We start from the raw sequence: 15,070 nt of genomic DNA on the forward strand, positions 1-15,070 counted from the left end.
CTTCGCTCGCCCTGCTCTCGGTGTGTCTCTGCCTGGGCCCCCCCCGCCTTGTTCTGACACCGGTCACGTTTAAATTCCGTTTTCGTTCACGTTGGTACTTCTTTCGTGTTCCCGGCTCTTGTTTTCTGTGGTGGCGTGGGGTTTATTCTGCCGTTTGACAGCCCGTGTAGGGCAGAGGGGCAGCTCGCCCTTGTTCCTTGGGGGTGCCGCGGCCCCTTCCGCCTCTCTCTTCCTCACCGCCCCCCCCCCCCCCGCCAGCCTCCGGGGACCGCGGTCGGTTCCGCGAAACTTCCTCGCTGCCGGGAGTTGCTGTGAGCTGAGGGCCCCGGGGGAGGGCAGGGAAGGGCCCGGGGGACGCGAGGCGGGAGGCCGCTCGTTCCTGCCTTTCGCCTGAGCAAGCCCGCCAGTCCCACAGACTTTGTAGGTGACCCGTGGTCCATTTTATTTTATTTGCCGCCTTCCCTTCCTTTTCCACAGAGCGGGTCAGCAGAGAAATCGCTGGGGAAGATCCTTTCAAGGGTCTCACTCCCAAGTGTCTGTGTATGTGCGAGAGAGGGAATGAATAATTAGAGAACAGTTCCATGAAATCACTTACCGAAAAATTAGCTGCCCGTTAAACGGGAAGCGGTGAGGAGCAATCATGTAAATTCTACCTATACCCAACTGTAGAGGAGAGGCGGGGGGCACTGCCTGCGGCAAGCCCGATTCCCAGTCCTCTGGCTGTCGCCTTATCTCGCCGTCCCCATCTCCCTACCCCGGGAGGAGAGGGACGCGTGGGTGTGGAGCACAGTGGTTTAGTCCACACCCCGCAGCCTCCCTTCCCCAGGCAGCCTCGGGAGCCGCGCTCATTCTCCTCCCTCTCCTCGCCAGCCGGTGTGTCCGCGGCGGCAGGAGGCGGCGGAGGGGAGAGGAGAGGAGGGGAGGGGAGGAGAGGAGAGGAGAGCGGAGCGGAGCGGAGCGGCGGACGCCGGGCTGCCGCGGCCGCCCGGGAGAGCTGCGGCGGCGGGAGGCCCCCGCACCCCCTGCCCCGCGCACCCCGCCGCCGCTGCACGGCAGCAGCCCGCCGCCGCTCCCGCCCGCAGCGGCCCCGAGCTGGAGTTACTGCCCTCAAGCAGTTTGCGCTCTGGTTTCCAGCGAGGAGGGAGGTGTAGGGGACGGGGCTTTATTTTGAGGGGATGCTGAGAAAGCCGTTCCCCTCCTGTAGCACATCGCCTAGGCGTTCCTATTATGGAAGTTAAGTGAGAAACTCTGCAGCTTGAACTGATTTGGTAGAGAAAGAGAGAGAAAGGGGTAGGGGGAGGGCGAGAGGAAAGCAAAATAGCCAAACCAAGCCAATGATTTTCCTGCAAAGTGCCGGGAAGTTTGTGGAGCACTTTCTAGGAATCAGGTCCTTTCTCAGAGTCTCTCCTTGTCTTCCGAAGAAAGAGCTTGCCTTTGGATTGCCATGGATCCTAAGGAGAGTCTTAGACACACTTGAATAATTCCTCTGCTTGGGCTGGATTGGTGGGAATTTAGGAAGGAGCGTGTGTGCAAAGCAGAAGCCTTCGGCGCTCCCTCGCTCGCTGCTCTAATCTGTATGGATCTAAAAGTGTCACATTCAAGACCTTTCCATCTGCAGCTTTTGATTTCAAGATTTCCCTTTCCACTTTAAGTAGCTGCTAGGAAACTGAAAACTTTTGGACCTACCTCTTACTGGCTTTGGATACTTTTTTTTTGGATCTCTGTGGAATTGGTCTCGCAAGTGATCGGGATTGCTTTTAATATGTCAAAATGGGTCTGCTGACGCCACTCCTGTTCTTTGGATTTGCATTTTTTCAAGTCTATGGTAAGTTCGCTTATTTTAGATACGCTATTTCTGTGCAGAATTCCCCTTCATCTGAATTTGATTTGGGACAGCACATGGACGACATTATAAGCTTTAACGTTACACAGCCTTAAGTTGTTTCTGGTATAAAAATGGTATTTCGGGGAGGGGGGGGGAGGGAGGGAGAATGTATGTTTCCAATAAGCAGTCCTTTCCGTCTGCTAACTTGATGGAAAAGCAGCTTATGAATGGAAGAATGTCAGCTTGAGGTTGCGAGGAAAGAGTAAAAACTACTGTGCTAAATCTTTTATTTCGGGGGGGGGGGGGGGGGGGAGAAGCGGGAAGGAAAAAGGAAAGGCAGACAGCTGTTGTAGCTGATATTACTTTGCCTCCTTCTATTGTTAAACTTTCCACCGGGAGAGCCAGCTGATGAAATAACTAGGTTAGCTCTGCCTCGGCTCCAGGTGAGGCGAATTGGCGAATTTCCAGAGTCCCTAAACGCCTCCTTCGGCGCTGGCGGGCAGCAGGGAGGGCAGCAGGGCGCCCACCGCTCGCTTCACCTCCGCCCCCCCCGCCGGGCCGGGCAGGTGCGGCGCGGCCCGCCCGCCACCGGGGGGCTCCGCTCCAGGGTGGGGCGGGAGGGTCCTCCCGTCGGCTTCCCCCTCACCCCCTCACTACGGGCTTTCCGCAGGGACTGTTGTCATGGAGCTTAGCAACGTTTGGGGGAAAGGGTGGATTTTTTTTTTTCTCCCCCCCCGTCCCCCCCTCCCTTTGGGTTTGCTGTACACCACTTCTTGCGGTTTTCAAGTTTAAGTAATGGATGAGGAACTATAAATAAGCATCTTGGGGAAGTACGCTTTAGTAGGGCGGAAACTTCAGTGCAAGGGTAAATTGTCTTTCAAAGTAGGGGTTGGCGCTGTACTGCAGTATAGTCGTTAGATGCATTACAGTAGTTCAAGCACACAACTAGGAAGCGAGCATCTGTAACAGCGTGCAGTTCTACATGAGTGTGTGCTGGGACCAAATGCTCGGCAGTCCTCCTAGTATTAATTGCATCTCTAAACAGTCTTTTAGACTTTAGGTGAATTTAGTGTCTGGGACCCTGGCTGGTGTTGCCTGTCTGTTTGAGCAAACTTTGTTCCACGAAGATACTGCTTACAGCATTTACTGTATCAGTCCTGAAGCAAGGACTCTAGGTTTATTGTTTGCAGTCACAGGCTGCTTTGGGTATTTCTCCCCCTCCTCTCATCTTCCCCCACCCCCTAGCAAGAAAGGAGACAAAATAGACAAGAAGAGGGAGACATTCCAGTACAGTTTTACATTGGTTGCATAATATGCTATGCAGTTTAATGTTCAGTTTGGTCTACTGATAAGAAAATTTCTGCGTAATGTACGTACATGCTAAACAGTAAGAAGTTTTAACTGTGAAAGGATTTAATGGAACATTTGCATCTATCAACATGGTCATAGTTTTGTGGGGATTTTGTTTTCTGTTTGCTTTATTTTTTCCTACTGTAACATATTTTGATCCTTAACTTGAAGACCACCGGTACTGCAGATATCTTTGTATACCAACTGAAAACATCAGGCTGTAGAAATGTAATTATTAGTAAGCATTTAAAATTGTATGTAGGTAGAAGGAATACAATTAAAGTGCTCAGTGGAAGTGACAGAGTGAATCAGAGGAGCTTGGTGTTACAGAATGTAATTAATGTACCAGGCTGTTTGGAGATATATGAAACAAATGCAATTAACCAGCTTGCCGGAACGACAGGAGCAAGACATAATTTATTCTGGTTTTGTCATGGGGAACACAAGTAGAACCTTTGTTCTGGTTTAGCCTTATAGGACGAGGGTGGGGAGTGCAGGTGAAGCACATAACTAATTTAGAGCTGGACCATTAGAAAAAAAATGCCAAGAAACTGCCTAGAATAGATGTGATCCTCCCCCTTTGTGGGAAGATATTGTGGAGATGGTCAAGTTTGCCTACAATAACAAGTCTCTCAAATAAATAAATAAATAAAAAGCCTTGTGGATAGCACATCATGACCAAGTAGAGATAAGCTGTTATTGTTGAAATGACTAACAAGTAGCTTTGAAGAAATACTGGCACACAAACTTGGCACGTGGTACTTTTGTCTCTTTAGGAGCACAGTAATTACGATTACACCTTAGGGTGACATATACCACCAGTTGCTTTGAAAAGATATACATAAACATAAGCACTATTTGTAATGCTTTTTAAGAAAAGAGGCAAACCCCAACAGATCACTTTTTTAATAGGTCCTTGGTTTGTTTTCTATGTTTCAAATTTACCTCTAAGTGCGTTTCTGGTTTTGAGGGTTTTTTGTTGTTGGGTTTGGGGCTTTTTTTTGTTATCTTGGCATCAGGTCCAGACACAGAGAGACACTGTAGTATCTGAGGCATGTTAGCCATCCTTTTCCCTGTGACGTTGGTTTTGTTTAGTGATTCAAAAGTGGTATTACGCAATGCATAGTGGTGTAGATCAAAATGATAATTTTTTTCTTCTAAAGTTATTTTCTCTGTCCATGCTTTTATGACACCTGAAAATTGCAAAGCTCAGTGAAAATGGCAGAAAGCATACATATGTATATATATGCATATTTTTAAATTATTATTGTGCTTATGATTTTCCTGTAGCCCTGCCCATATTCTTGCAGTCTGTTCAGGGAATAACTGTAATTTTCTTTTTCTTTAGCTATCAATCTTGGTTACTGTTCTTGAAAAAACAAACAAACAAAAATCAAACACACACACACAAAAAAAATCCCAAACAAGAACCCACCTCACCAGACAGAGTCTGTACCATGAAATAAAACACTAGCTGTTGGAGTTAAAACAGATGATTATGTGGTTTTTAAATAGTGTTCAACTGATTTTTCTTTCATTGTTATGTGGGTTTTTTTTGTCATCTTTCTTCTAATCATTAGTAAAGCTTGGAAGAATGAATATCAACAGAAAAGTTCACAACTGCTGTGAACACAGGTGTGTGGATGTTACCACAGACACTAGTTCTAGTGAGCCAAACTCTGCCCTGGTAAGACTCATAGTGCTTTCAATGAAAATTACAGCCTTTTATGTCAGGGCTGGCTTTTAACTGTTGTCCCTTGAAAAACTGCAAGTGTCACGCTCTTGAATGTGTGATGGTGTTAAAGATATAAGCAGCATTTTATCTCTGTATTAGTATATTTCAAAAGCACTTATTTTCTTAATGAAAAGTATGCATCTGAAATGGTGGGGTGGCTCAAGCATTCTATCTTTATTTTCCTTTTTTTTTTTTTTTTTAAATTAATTTTATTTCTTTACACCAGTAAGCTACACATCCATGGCCTTGTGCAGGTCTCGGTTGCCTATCAGAGAACATGGCTTACATATAAAGCTAGAGTATATTCTTCCAGTGAGTATTTGAGCTGACAGGGTCTTGATCTCTCATGTGAGTTTTGCTGGTGATAGATAACCTTTGCTTCTGTGGAATGTGTGCATTTTAATGCATTAAGAATAAAATTCTGAAATGGAGAGTTTGCGTTTTTGTTTCCTTTAGCTTGTTCTTCCATAGCACCCAATTCTGCAGAGCATTTAAGAATGTGCTTCCATCACTTATTCAGAATCTCACTGAAGTTAATAAGAATTTAAACATGTGTTCCAAGTTAATCACATGTTTTAAAACTTTGCTGAGTAGGGATGAATTTATGCCCATGATGAAACGTTTTGCTGAATTAGTCTTAATATTTTGCTTTCTTTACTTCCTGTCTGGTAAGTTGTTATTGCAGCAGCATATATTTATGTGCAAAAGATAGGCAAAGAGAAAATCTTGTCATTGCACTTCCAGTGATGGATATGTTTGAAAAGTAATGCGATAATCTAAATAATTTGTTTTGTTCCTTTGCTGACTTGGTGTGCTGCAAAAGGACTGATATCCCACAATGCTTTCAGAAAAGGTAGAATAGGGATTTTTAAACTTTTCTGTGAGTTGCACTTACTACAATAATCCTTGTGTTGGGAACTTTCTGGAGTGATGAGATTGATATTGCTTAAGGAAAGTAAGTTTTAGCACTGCAGGCTAAAGATATATAACCTTAAAAGTAGACAAAAGGATTTAAGTAGATTTTTAAGGATGTATAAAAAGCATCAAGGTGACGCGCCAAAAAATTTAGTGAGAGGAAATGGAGGCTTTGGCTAGTCTGTCCAGTCAACTCTGTTTCCAGGAGCTGCTTTTCTATAGCAATGCTATGTAGGCTCATAGCACTGAATTCAAGACATGCTCTGTCCGCTGCTGAACCATTTAGTGGAAATTACTAAAGAGTATGCAATGGCTTTTTAGCCATTTGCTACCCTTGAATTGCTATTCAAATATTGATCTCAGCTAAATAGATTGCTAACAGGTTCTGTACATTCTGTTTCAGCCACCTAAGAGGAACACTGCTGTCAGGTTTTATCTGTTATCTCAGCTGGCATGGCAGAGGTTGCTCTTCCTGTGGCTGCCATCTGGCTCACCACCTCTCATACCAACCTTGTGGAGGATACTTAGTAATCATATTGATGCTGTTTCTTGCCAAGAGGCTGGGTTACTGGTGCTTTTTTCTACATTTCTATAGAAATCTCTTTATTTTTTGTGCAGAAGAAAGTAAGTATTCACTCTTGCCAAATAAAAAAGTATATTGTTTTTTTGGGTTCTGACCGAATAGACATTTCTTACATGTGACTGCTGAATTTTTACAGAACATTTATTGTTATCCAAGCTTTCTTGCACTTGCATTTTTATAGTACGCATGCCTTGTATATTCAAAAAAAATCCTTTACATTTTGGTACGTAGAAGGATACAGAATCTGATCTTAAATCACTACTTCAGAGAGAGTGTTGACGATACCTTTTATGCAGGACTGCTCATGTGCACTGTTAGTTATGAGATCTTTATTTCTGTCCACTTATTTTCCATTCAAAGATTTGTGGATGTAGGTTTTAGTCTTACCATGTTTACTCTCACACCTGGCTTCTACTATGCAATGCAAACTGTGGACTTTGCTCTTGAAGTTTTGTGTCCAGAAATAAGATTGAAATGTCAGTGTTGTCCTCACCTCAAACCTTTTCCTTAACAAAATAACTGTTAATCACCTGCGGTTAACACTTTTTATTGTTATAGTGGATAATTAAACAAGGCCCTGTTAATTTAGGACCTGATTCTGCACCACTGAAATCTATAATAATTTTGCTACTGAGTCCTTTGTGTGAAAAACCTTGAAAGCTGGTGATGATATCTTGACTTACTGTAAGTAAAGGCTTGTATCTTAATTCATGTAATGTAATCTTGTTACAAGATGAAGTTGGCTTGTTGCTACATCCTTCCATGGGGATAGCTTCCAAATACTAGAGGGTACAAGTGCATGTTGCTGCTTCAGTCCTGCTTACTCCTTTCTTACTCCTATCGTGTGCTCTTTACTAGTACAGAGTACCCCTTTGTAATCTGAAATCTTCTTGTGCTGGGTTGTAGATGTAATGATATGCATTCTTAATATTTTTTCAAGCCAGAAGTTCATGAAGTAAGAAATGGCTTTTTAATTCCATCTCTGCAGCTTATCTTGGCTTCGCTGCCTTGGAAGACATCCAAGATGTGCTCTTAATTTTATTAAAATAATAACCTTCATCAAGAAATACATGAACAACAATAGACAAACTAACCAGTAGTACCCATGTAATAACCTGCTGATACCTATATTGAGCCGCTGTGCTCTAGTGGCCAAGCCTAATTGAGATTCATCTTCGTATTATGGACAAACGTGATGTGAAGATATTAATTTAAACAACGTTCTGGCAGAAGTAGCTTGTGCATATGCATTAAACTTGCAGTCTTCACCACTCTACCCCAGCTTTTTTTTTGGCTAAGCAAATTGTAAACTTAGTAAATAATGGTTATTAACTGCAGATCTCTGTGAGTTAATACATCTGTTTAACTGAGTTTTGAGCTAACTTTCTGGTTATGTTCTAGATAGATTTGCCAACATCCTACCCTGTGCTTAATTTCTCTTTGAGCTTAGTTGCACCATAAAACCATGCCGGTAAAAAACACACAGCTTCATTTTGCTTAATGATGAAGTTACTTGTTTGTCCTGGTATTTCTACCAGGAAACAATCTGTCTTTGGCCTGCTGATAACTGAAGGCCACCAGTCTTCTAGTGATTCCATTGTATATTTTGGAACCAACTGAGATTGTGTGCATCCACGTTCTATTGCAAACTTTTTAGGCTATTTATCCATCCTCGTTGGGGAGATACTCATTCAGCTCTACCTACCTATGTGAATGATGGCTGGAAGAACACAAAGCATTTTCAAATTCATTCCTTATCATTTTCAGGTGCTCATTGCATAAGACACCATTCCAAGCTTGATTTGCAGCAACCTTAATCATATGTGATGTTTGCTTGCAGAATTACCCTTTTTTGTCAGTGAGTCTTCATTGTACTCCTTCAGTTCCAGCAGAATTCTTCAGTCTGACTACAGTGAAAGACAATGGCCTGCCGTTGTACTATTTTATGCTTTGTTATAATTTACTTTTTTTTTTCTCTCATCACTTTTGCTCAGATTAATTGGGAGAACAGTTTATTTGGTCTGATATATGGAAATAAACTGGTAGGATGATTGGGGATGCCAGTAGTTGAAGTATGATCTAACTCATTAGAGTTTACCTAGATGATTATGCCACAATGTCTGTTGTGGCATATGGTCTTTTAGTTTGTTTTTATGCATTGCCTGTATAGCTTCAGTGTAGTGTGCCAAGGTGAGTGTCATAAATGCAGATTGGACAAATACGTAAAGAATCAATGGCCATCAGCAAGTTGTAAAACACAGTAAACTCTGTAGTTCACTTCTGTTAATCACTTGCCATTGATTGCAAGAGAAACTGAGTGGAAAAAATTTAACCTTTTAAAACCAAAATGTCAGGTAACTAACATCAGTCAACTTGTTTCTCATTCATAGTGAATGGAGGAACTGTTCATGCCAGGCCAGGGTACCAGAGGTACTTTTTTACTGCTGTGAAAATGTCAAGAGTTAAGAAGCAGTTATGAGAAGTATTTTAATGTTGTGTGAGCCCTATAATGATGGTTTCTCAAGCTGTCATTCTGTGCGGTTTTCAAAGTCCTTGTGTCCTGTAGCCCAGATGACTTCATTCTGGCAAAAGAATCGGTCAGTTTTAACCGTTTATGTTGTATCCTAAAGAGAACTCTGTAACCAAGGGATGGGTGATAGTTTCTTTCATTTCAGTATTATGAAAAATTCAAATGGCATAGCAATGCTGTTGGACTAGGAGCTAGTCCTTGGAAAAGGTGTGTTTTCTTCACCTGGGTTTCCTTTCGCTAGTCAATTTGATCTTCTCTTTGGGATTGTCACTCCATAGTGGAGGCTGCAGAAAAAGAATCCGTGGGTGCATCCTCCTTCTCACTTTCCAGAGATGAAATACTGTGCTCAATGCATTATGTCACCTTCAAGACCTGGAGATGTTTATTGGTCCTGCATGTACATGCACACTAGCACTGCACTGCTCTGACCGTTTTCTGGGCAGAGAAGTGACACTGTAAGCTGGGGGAAGGAGCCGGATAGTAGCCTGATTCCGGGTCCATGGCTTGATGGATTAAAGGACTACCTCATTTTGAAACAGGGAATGAGGGAAGAGAGAGAATAGCAGAGAATCTGGGCTACAGAGCATGTGGCTGGGTCAGGCAGCATAGGGAGTGAAAAGGGGAGCAAAACACTACTGTCATGCTTGACATGATAGTGCTGATGCTGAATAACTTCAGGGTTGTCTTATACACAGTATGTTTAGGCTTTTATCATTGCTATGTCAGTTGTACATCACTTATCCATGAAGTGAATAAACCTCTCTGTTAAATTATTTGAGTCCAGATTTTTTTGGAGTTGCTGCAAGAAAACGCTAAATTGTGATTTGATGCAGTGAACTAAGGTCTTTGCTGGCTTTAACTTGATGCACTGCAGAAGTGCTGTGATAGAGTGGCTGGATTTTTTGTGTATATGTTTTTATGATATGTAAGAGAAATTCAGTGGGCTAACTAGAATAGTTGGTTTACATCAAGGCAACAGCTATTAAAGGACTTAGGAAAAAATTAACTACCAGAAATACTGCAGGCTGCATTTTACCCTTGATCTATTACACCTGTTCTGTTACCAGACTGGATTTTAAAATATAATACTTTGATTTTAAGTTAGTCAGTGTGATGTATCTATTCAGATATATGCCTGGATTATAAACTTCTGTGGTTTCTTTTTCTTCTGCATGAATTTGATTCATTGTCTTAAACTGTGCAATGTGATGTTTACCTAATGAGACCAGTCAGCTTATTCTGTAAGATCAACTCTCATGGGGTAAAATCCCAGCATTTGGAACAGGGGGATCCTATGATAGAATTGTCTTTTAGTACTGTTGTCTTTAAACCTCTAAGAATAGTTCTCTGTGTGTGTACATCTAGATTTAAAAAAAAAGTTTTTATCTATGTAGTGATATAATTATATCTCTACACACTTATAATGAAAGAAAATAACTTTAGAAGCTGTAAGAAATAGAATTTATGTCCCTGAAGGCAAAACTGTAAACAGTAGTAGGAACTGTTAGAACACTGAATTAAAAGAAAATTAAATGTGTGACAAGTAGACAAACAGATATTTAATTAAATATGAATCAGTGTAAACCAGAACTGTTTATTATTATTTACTGAATCCTTTTTGACAACTGCTCAGTTTAGGATAAAATGCAAAAGAACGTATGTCTGGCTTTGTATGACCCCGAATTTCTCTGTTCTCCCTTTCAGCAGACAACATGCCTTTTTTTCCCTAAGTGATTTTTGGTTGCTAGGAGAAGTGCAGTAGTCTGCCCTGCTCTTATTCAGCAGTAAAAGCGAAGAGTGTATTGAGGTAAAGAGGGGGGCAAAGCACAGTATAGGCCATGAATCACAAGTTGTCTCTAATATGTCCACTTTGTTCCCACTTTTTCTTTGAAAACTTTTGTTTTTACTAATGGTGTTTCTTTTCAGCTGATGTCTCAAAGCCATTCAGAGAGTGAAAAAAAATTGTGCTGTTAAGAGTCCACTTAGAGGAACAAAAAAAAGGAGGGGGAGACTTTGAGACTTATTCATGGGGCCACAGTGGTAGCAATGCGCAACTCAGTGAATAGCTTCAGTCAGCTGCTGTTAAAACTCGATGATTGATACCTTCTTGTTTTTGCTAGGACTAGAAAATACACAGAAAGTCTTCATAGTGGTCCTGACAGTTTTAATGCAAGATATTGAAGTTGTTTACAAATTGTCTTCAAACTTCAGTATATGCAGTATTCCTGAAGTATGTCTGGAGAATTCAAATAGTAACATTGCATGAATTTCTTAAAATTAGAAAGAGAGAATTGTTAATATTCATGATACTCTTGCTCTAGTTTGTGAAACCCTTCATTCACTCTCTGAATCGTGCTTTTTGAATTAACTGTGTACTGCGGCAAGAATCACTTGACCATCACCTCCTATAATGATCTGAAAGTGTGCTTTAACCAAATGTCATTGGCTACTTTTAAACCTTTGCAGTTAAAAATGTTTTTAGGTAGCTAGATATTATAACAGTATAAGTGATTAGACAATATTGTCTATATTAATAGACTATTGAAATCACAAGAGCTATGGCAGATTTCACTTGAAATTGATTGCAGGATGAATGTATAGACAATATATTCTTTCCTTAAGTGCTTAATGAAACCTAGCCTTAAGAGCAGTCTTAAAACAATGATTATATCTCTCAAGAAAGATTGCTGAAGAGGTCATGTGTGTGAGTCCCATCGATGAGGAAATAGAACATGTGACTGCAGAGAACTGCGATTTGTGCTGTAGAAACAGATGACTGCCTGTGAACAGAGCAGGCCTCTCTATCATTCCTTAACAGGAATAAGTGGTGAATGGCTAAGGGTCTCATTACCAATTTAAAATATCTTGTTGACTCAATTTAGCGACATGCAGATAATAGAGAAATTCAATGATGATGTAATTGGAAAAATAGTGCAGCAACTTGTACCAATTCGTTATTCCCATTTGAACAAAATAGGTTTCACCCATGTTTCTGAAGGTATTGGGTGACCTGGCAGTACTAGATTCAGTCCCAGTGTAATTTAATGGAATTTGTGTCTGTTTAGGTCAGGGCTGAATTTGCCCCTGGGGAAAGATGAAGATGGAAGAGTTGTAAGTTAAATTACAGTGAACTGGCTCTATTTTACATTTTGCTGATGGGGATGGGAGTATGTGTGTCTTTCTTTTGTGTGTGGTGTTTTTTTTCTTTTTCTTCCTGATCCACACAGACTTTAGGATTAATTTAAATACCATCTACAGTATGACTGAGTTTTCAGTTACTTCCATGAAAGCTGCACGTGCTGAGACCAAGGATTTTCCCTCATAAATTACAGCAGATGTTACCTCAGTCATTCTTCAGTGTTGGCCCAAAAGTGGTGTTGTCTTTCTTCCTGCTGAGAACTGCATGGAAAAACAGACACGTTTTTGTCACTGCATGTGGATATTGGTTAACAAAATTGGATTAACTGTTAATATGAAGGATGTGCCCAGTATAACTCGGGAGCTCCATGGCAGAAGGGAGAATGAGATCTGATCTCTAAGAACGCAGTTAGTGGTGGGAGAGGTGTGCTAGTGTTAATGGTGAAGGAAGAAGGGGTAACTTGAACTGATGATGCTGCTGCATCTCTTTACCTGGCATTTAAAGCAAGGCAACTTTTGAAGTCCAGGAGGATGAGAATGGTAGAATCACAGACCATGAATCTGTCCTCTAGTAACAATTTTCCTTCCTGCTACTTGATAGTCCTGCTGCACTGCATTATGAAAGAGAAAAAAGGTAGAGGGTGATTCAGCACTGCTGGATTTGGGACAGGGGCTAGGGGGGAGCAGACACTGGTGTGGTGAAACATTGAGCTATGCCTGTCCTTCCTGATCTTTTCCCTCTGTCCTCAGCTATATGTTTCTGGGAGTCTAAATATGCTAAGAAAGGAGTCAGGAAAGAAGTGGTAGGTCTGGACCTGGACATGTCTGAAACTGGAGGAAACCTGTTGTTACATGGTGACATTTAGCTGTCTGACATTCCTGGTCTTGCATTTTCCTCTTGATTCAACTTAACGTACCAAATGAAGCATCATTTCTTCAGAGAACTCATCTGTCCCTCAGAGCCCGATTCATTTGTAGAAGAAAATTCTTTCAGATTAAGTAGTATACATCTCCAAGTAAGGACCAGCTATAGCTACAATATTGAAGTGAAGTAAGAAATGAAGGCGGGTTTACGTACACTTTTCCTGTCATATGATATGGAACAGATCTATGGTCATTTCTTATTCTTTCTGTCTTTCTCCCCTCCTGTTAAATCTATTTCCTAGATTTTTGCTATAATGAAAGATGTGTGTAGCTTGCTTGGCAAGTTTCAAATATGAAATCTCCTTGCTGTCGATGTTTTGCGTTTGTAATTCTAGAACATATTCCTCTGCATAGGCCAAAAAATGAGAAATACCTTAGCTTACCACACAGAAATCACTGTTGAAACTTCTAGATTTATTCTAGACTATGGAGAAAAATATGCCCTTGTATTTACAGATTTTCCTTCCCTGTGCTGCTTGTCTGCTACATCTGTCCATGTTCGATGTTTCTTTTGTGTAGCTTGCCTCCTTATGTTTCATGGTTGAAGACTTTCTTCTATCTTGTTTTCTTGTAAATTGTTTGTTTTTTTTCCAGCTTTTTTCTGTTCATCTAATTTTTGTCTGGTTGGTTTAGGTTGCTGATTTCTAACCACATTGCTTGAATATGAAGAATGAAAGGATTGAAATAACAGGAAAAGCTCGGGGGAAGGTAGTGTTGGTGATGGAGGAACAATTATAAGAAACTTTGTTCTTTGGCAGGATTACTTGGTGAATTTGGTGTGCATAGATAACATTCTGTGCAGGCAGAACGTTCTGTGCAGGCAGAATCTTCTGCTAGCCCTAACAAGTGCCTTGAGTAAATTAAAAAAAAAAAAAAAAAAGTTTACAAGCCTAAGCCAAATTTCATGTGAAGTTGGAAAGAGGTACCTTCCTGAACATTTAACCATGTCTCATGTCTACCTTTTAATTTTGAAGCACATAAGTCTCCACTCTGTCATGGAGAATCCTTTCCTTCAGTCTAGAGAGAATTACAGATAACTATGTTTATAAGTGATTTGTTAGGTTTCCTATTCTTACAAATAGTTGAAGTTTATCTGTTTATAAAATATCCATAAATAGATGGGCAATCAACTTTAAATATCTAAGCTGATTTTTTAATGTTCTACAAAGTTATATACAGACAATGAACACTAAAAGCCAAAAGATGCTAGGTAGGCATAAACTGAATTGTAATGGTATTCAAGGAGATTATTGTGTTGATATTACTGTTGAAATCATTGATATTATTTGAAGACTTAATTTCTGTTATGTGTATATAATCTATACATGATATGTATACAATATTATACATAATGCAATATGTACTATAAAATATGTCTTGTAAAAGAACTCTCTTAACTTACTAGGTAAGCTCTGTGAAATACTTTCTGGGTGAAAGTTTAAGTTGTGTTTGTTTTTTTTTTCTAATTCGCAGTTGATCTTACTTGTATTGAAGAACAAATGTTATTTTCTGTAGTGGGTATGACTTGTAATGTATATGAAATCCTGACTCAGCAGAAGATGCTGGGAATTTTGTCATCAGCATCAGTGGGGTCACAGTTTTATTTTTGGAGCGTTTGGCAACGTGGGAGGCTAATGCAGAGAAGGAAGTTTTGTGGTGGTGGTGTTTTTTTTTTTTTTTTTTTTTTTTTTTTATAATTACACAAGGTTTAAGAGATTGACTTAAGTAAACATAGAGCTGTCATCAGGAGGTTAACAGATGCAAGAAGTTTCACCTGTGCTCTGTTATACAACTAGTGGGAAGCCAAGATAATGATGCACAACACATCCAGTAGTAAGCAGTGTAGTCAGCAGCTTGAGAAAGAAGTCTGTAACACCATGAAAACTACATTATTTCATCTTCAAATGAAGGCTGGCTGTTGACTTATGGACAGCACCTTCAGCTCTATCTGTCCTGAGGACTACAACTTTCACTATTAGGGAAGCCACAAATCTATTTTAAAACCAATTTGTAATAAATTTGCAAAGTAGAAAGGCAGATACATTATTTGGCAACAAATTTCTTCCATAC

At 40.6% G+C, this 15,070-nt stretch overlaps 1 protein-coding gene across 1 annotated transcript in view; it reads left to right on the forward strand.

The window, feature by feature from the left end:
• Positions 1-1,770: 1,770 nt before the first annotated feature.
• Positions 1,771-15,070, forward strand: part of ROBO2 (roundabout guidance receptor 2) — a gene marked incomplete at both ends in the record, with an annotated part of 464,836 nt that continues 451,536 nt past the window's right edge. Inside the window, one exon of the mRNA XM_082336476.1 lies at positions 1,771-1,825. Coding sequence (XP_082192602.1) covers positions 1,771-1,825 — 55 coding nt within the window. The remainder of the gene's footprint in view (positions 1,826-15,070) is intronic.

The sequence above is a fragment of the Platalea leucorodia genome (assembly GCF_965183815.1).
Source record: "Platalea leucorodia genome assembly, chromosome: 2".
Classification (NCBI taxonomy): domain Eukaryota; kingdom Metazoa; phylum Chordata; class Aves; order Pelecaniformes; family Threskiornithidae; genus Platalea; species Platalea leucorodia.